General features: G+C 46.8%; 1 protein-coding gene across 1 annotated transcript; it reads right to left on the bottom strand.

Annotated features, from left to right (window-relative positions):
* Nucleotides 1-1,301: 1,301 nt before the first annotated feature.
* LOC102702152 (E3 ubiquitin-protein ligase RING1-like) lies at nt 1,302-4,416 on the bottom strand. Its single transcript, XM_006664416.2, has 6 exons — nt 4,154-4,416; nt 3,980-4,071; nt 3,749-3,882; nt 3,595-3,644; nt 2,212-2,286; nt 1,302-2,121 (listed from the first exon to the last, which is right to left on the bottom strand). The coding sequence occupies exons 1-6, from the start codon at nt 4,414-4,416 to the stop codon at nt 1,587-1,589; spliced, it is 1,149 nt and encodes a 382-aa protein (XP_006664479.1). The 3' UTR covers nt 1,302-1,586.
* Between the last annotated feature and the right edge of the window lie 798 nt (nt 4,417-5,214).

Below are 5,214 nucleotides of genomic sequence, written 5' to 3'. Positions count from 1 at the left end.
ACTGTAACTGACCTTCTTCTCCCCTTTGCCCTTCTAGGAAGAGATGCTTGGTCCATCTCCGTCGATGATTCCAGCCTTGCCCCTGCAGTCGTCCCATCCAGTGTGGCGGCTGCGGTCGCCACGACCAGGACATCTCCAGCTCCCCCCATTGTCGCCGGCGATTTGAATATGCGACTGCAAAGCCATGGGAGATGGAGTGACCTCCCGTGGAGGAGCCAAGTCGGCGTTTCGGTGCGGTTCACTCGGAGAGGGAGCGACCTCCCACGCCGGCGCCGCCACAACCACCACGCGTCGATCCGGCGGATGCGCCCGCGCCGTCGCCTGGATTTTCCCCCATGTTGTCGATGCCAATGTCGATCCCCTCAGTCTCGTACATGGCTGATGGCCAAAAAGTCTAATTCGGGCGCGCGCGAACACTCCTCCTGTGCTCGTTGCAGGCCCAGCAAGTCGGAGCGATCGCCATGGACGGCCCAATTCCAGGCCTAGCAAGTCGATGGGCCGACGCCCTACCTGAAACAATGTTTTTTTAAAAAAATTTATATGTGTATAGTATTTTTTTTAACTTTATGTGTATAAAATTTATATATATAAAAATTTATATATATTCAGTTTATATCTATTATTTTTATATATATGTAATTTTTATATGTATGTATGTGTGTATATAAATAAAGTTTGCATGTACCAAGTTTACATGTATAAATATGTGTGTGTCTATATATATATGTGTGTAAAATTTATGTGTATGTGTGTATGTATGTATATGTGTGTATATATACAGAAGAGAGGAATCCGATCGCTGGGGACCCCCCCCCCCCCCCCCCCCCCCCCCCCCGAGGGCTGCCTGGTGACCATTGGGCCAATGGCGGGCTGAGAGGAAGCCTAGGAGATTGGCAAATTTAGTGTTGGGACTGGTTTTTTGAAGGCCTAGTAGCTCTTCTGGCCCAATTATTTATATACATGCTTAATATAGACACATATAGTTTTTTTGTTGCTCCGCCCCTGGTAAGTAACATGCGCGGAGTGGAAATGACTCACAAAAAAAAATCGTTTTGACGAGATTTAACCATTTAAAAGAGTGAAATTTGATCGCGAACCGCCCTTTTAGATAGAAAAATGATGCCTGGTCCACGTGTCAGTGGCACAGATCTCTCTTTTGGAGAAGAAATTTGACGAGTACAGAAAATGGCTGCCAGGTTTACATGTCAAGGACCAGGTTTACCCCCGTTTACGCTCACACATCATTTTCTCGCACAATTTTCTCCCAAATAAAAGTCAGAAGAAACAAAAGGAGCTGTGGTTTTCATGCTCCATTTCCACTTGAAATGTCAGAACTAAAAGCTAAGCCTGAACATTAGCAGGCTAAACCAACTACGATGTTCATATTAGCAATGAAGGATCACACTGAACAAGTTGAGTTAACTTGATAAGTCAATATCACCGTTACAAAACTAAACCTTATGAGTGCCATCGAAGGATGGCCACGTGATACAGTGAAGAGCATTATTAAGCGGCAGATTACAGCTACCCATTCAACCCTAGAATTTAATACTAACGAGTAACGACATGGTAACATGTAACCAAATCTAAACAGGCCAGCCACGAGCTCGGAGGCGAATGGCCCGGGAGGCCATAGCCCTCAAATTTGCTCGAGCCGCGGACACTGCGCTGCTGCTGCTGCTGCTCCGTGGTGGCTGCCTCTCCCCCTCGCTCTCGAAAGCCGTCATGAACTCCTCCTGCTGCAGCCTGTAAGCCAGTGAAGCGTCATCATCAGATTGGTCTGTTCTCACCGAGACAGCCCTGGCACCAGGGACCAGCTGTGAAGCCCTGACAAAGCCTCTGCCTGCTGTGCTGCTGCCACTGCCACTGGGGTTGAAGCTTCTTCTGCTGCCTGGTGTTATGAAACTCCTGGTGGCAGTGCCGGTGCTGCTGCTTCTTGTGCTGCGTTGTGTGATGTAACTGATGCCATTGGAGCTGCTACTTCTCATGCCACCTTGCACCACGTCGTCGTTGTTTTCTGAGGATGAAGTAACCGAAGTCCTCCTTGCGTCGATTTCACTAGGAAATAGCAGCTGGATGGTGTTCCAGAGGACTGTATTGACTGCACAAGATCTTGAATTGCTGCAGTGTAATATTCGATTAGTAAAGGCTACTTATTCACCATAGCATGCTTTGAGAAAATGCAACTGTGTGACTGAAGTAGAGCTTTACCTGATTAATTGCCGGCACTTAGGACACCTTTTTCCACACTTGGCTGCGGCATGTTTTAAGCATTTCATGCAGAAGCTGTTCAGTGAAAGGAGTGACAAAATTATGAGGTTCACATATTTCCGTAATTGAAAAAAGAATAGGGCAATAGTCTATATCCCTCCCAATATTTGTTGTCTCAATCAAATTACAGGGAAGTGTTGATGAAATCAGTATTTAACTAGGTACTACTAGAAATAACTAAGACGATTACAGGGAACAGTCATAGAGATTACTGCGTTGAGTACTATTGATAAAAATGATAAATTTAAAAATTAAACTGCTATTTAGTGTCAGTTGTCTACTACAGCTACTATGGGCAGAAGGACCGTGAATTCGCAAGATAGGAAAGCTAAACTGCAAATCTATGATCACAAACATGATTTGCTTCACTCCAGGTCCAAATGACAATGAAAATTTCTTATTTCAGAGAAGACAAATGGCTAATTCCATAAACGACTACATATGACATAAGTAAAAAAGTGATTTACAGTAAGATGTGTAACGTAATTCAACATGTTAAAAAGCAAAATGGATTAATATTTAGTATCAAAGCCATATATTCCATACTACAACAAATCACAACTAAGAAACTGCAGGATGTATAGAATAATTCCATATTGCAAATAAAAGTTGCGTTTTATAACGTCCAAATTTCTACATGATTCAGTAAAAGGCCTACTAATTCCTGAAACTGTCGGTGTTCTGCTTTTTTAATAGGTGAAATAATTTTGCGTCACTGAAAAAGAATAATAAAGCAGTTGACAGTTCCCATTTCCCTCTCAACATTTGTTGTCTCAATGAAATTGCACAGAATGATCTTCAAATCAGTATATAAATAGGTATGCTAGATATAATTGAGTGGTAAAGACAATTCCAGGGAAACCCTATGAATGGTTATAATGATTATCAAGATGAGTACTATAATGAAAAATGACAAGTTCCAAAGTTAAACAAATAGTCAAAAGTCAAAACAAACAAAACTGTAAACCTAGATTATGGACATGATTTTTCTCAATCCAGGTCCAACGTCCAAGTGACATCAAAATTTTCTTCACCAAAGAGAAGAGAAATGAGCAATTCCCGAAATGACTAAAAATGACTAAGAAACAACAAACTAATGATATCTAGACTGTAAATCTATATTGCACACATATAATTTGGCTTGTTTGGGTCCGGAATACATACACAATCCAGAAAATAACTTACTAATTCCTGAAACTGTCAGTGCACTGTTTTCTTAATAGGTTCAATTTTCACCGAATCCCACTCGATTTGCTATATGATACTTCTTACAATCTTACTGAATGTAAGCCACTTCTTTTAGAAAGAACAGAGTATAATTACCTATGACCGCACGGCGTGGTGCTGGGCTCGAAGCAGATCTCCAAACAGATCTGAATATATTGCAACACACAAATCACGCTCCAAGAAAATCAACCATGCAGTAGAAAAATAACAACTGATTTTTTATATTAACAAACAGCAAAATCCTCCTTACAGCGCAAGAGAGCTCCTCCCGGAGGCGATCCATACAGGGCAGCTCGCTGGTGGCCGCTGCTTTCTCGGACGAGGCTTCCTTCTCCCCAACGACGACAGACTTCTCTTCCTCCTCCTTTACCTCCTTCTTGCCATCTGTAGATCCCCAAATGAACGCCAGATCAAGATCCCCGACCATGAAAGACACAAGAAATCGATCAGCGAAGCAAGCGAGAAACGAACAATCACAAACCTGGCACAACATCGGGCTTCTTGTCGTCGTCGTCGAGAGAAAGAACCACAGCAGGGATCGATCCTGGCGGCTGCCTCCGGATCCTCCTCTTCCTGCATCAAGAAAACCAACATCAAGGGGGGGAAGAAAAGAACAAGAGAGACGAGGAAGGGCAGAGGCAGGCGCAGCACGCACCTGGTGTTCGATCCGGCGCTCCCTCCACCACCGCCGCCGGCGGAGGCGGAGGAGGAGGACCGCCTCCTGCGGCGGGACTCGCGGACGGGGGTGTCCTCGACGACGAGCGCCGCGTGGAGGAGGGACTCCTCGTCCCACCCGGCCAGCGCGGCGGCCGACCGGAAGCGAGGACTGAGAAGGCCACCGCCGTCCTTGGCTGTCGCCGCCGCCGACGCCGCCGCACGCCGGGGCGCCGACCGGGGGCTCTCCCTCTCCGCCGCCATCTCTGTCGCGTGGAGTGGAGACGGAAGAGACCGTTGGTGGAGGAGCAGCAACGGTCGGAAATTTCGAAATGGAGAGGACGACTTGCGTTTAGAATAAAAAGAAGAAGCGTGGGTGGTCGGCTCGTACCCGGTGGGGTCCAATGAGGCCTGAAATTTCGGCCCACGCATAAGACTGTGGGCCGGATCCTAAAAGGAATAAGTCTACTAAAGGTGTCTAAACTTAAAGGCGAGTGTTTTTTGTCCCTTACTTACAATACTAGAAATGTATACCTCTAAACTCACAAAATCCGTTCAAAAGAGGTCTCTCAGCAGTATTGACCTATTGTTTTACCGGTTTTGCTAACGTGGCGGCCGGCGGGTCCCATGTGTCAGATTTTTTTATTTTTTCTCTCTCCTTCTCTCCCTTCTCCTCCTCCTCTCTCTCTCTTCTTCCTCTCTTCCTTACATCGAGCACTGGGATCATCACCATGTCGGCACAGGGCGTGGCCCATCGCCCGCTATGCTTGGCTCGGGCGGCACTCTTGCCGTGCAACGGCGCCGGCAAGCCCTCGTGGATGCAGTGGCTATACGAGAAGGCGGAGGCCGGCTGAGCCATGATGTACGTCGCTCTCGGCACGATGATGGACATCTCGGAAGCGCCACTCAAGGAGATCGCTGTGGGGCTGGAAGTAGCCGGCGTTGAGTTCCTCTGGGAAGTGCGCCTAGCGACGCCGACCTCGACGCTGGCTTCGAGGAGCACGTGGAGGGCAGAGGCATGGTGGCGCGGGAGTGGGTGTGGACCAATGGTGAATTCTGCAG

Source organism: Oryza brachyantha, chromosome 12, assembly GCF_000231095.2.
Source record: "Oryza brachyantha chromosome 12, ObraRS2, whole genome shotgun sequence".
NCBI lineage: Eukaryota > Viridiplantae > Streptophyta > Magnoliopsida > Poales > Poaceae > Oryza > Oryza brachyantha.
The sequence above is the reverse complement of the archived record's forward strand: the minus strand, read 5'-3'. Positions and strand labels throughout refer to the sequence as shown.

What these genes read in the sequence shown, in the direction of transcription:
- LOC102702152 (XM_006664416.2), bottom strand. Translation starts at nt 4,416, where the DNA reads ATGGCGGCGGAGAGGGAGAGCCCCCGGTCGGCGCCCCGGCGTGCGGCG. An exon ending in AGCGCCGGATCGAACACCAG is followed by an intron (nt 4,072 to 4,153) that starts GTGCGTGCTGCG and finishes TTCTTGATGCAG; the next exon opens with GAAGAGGAGGATCCGGAGGC. An exon ending in GAAGCCCGATGTTGTGCCAG is followed by an intron (nt 3,883 to 3,979) that starts GTTTGTGATTGT and finishes GGGGATCTACAG; the next exon opens with ATGGCAAGAAGGAGGTAAAG.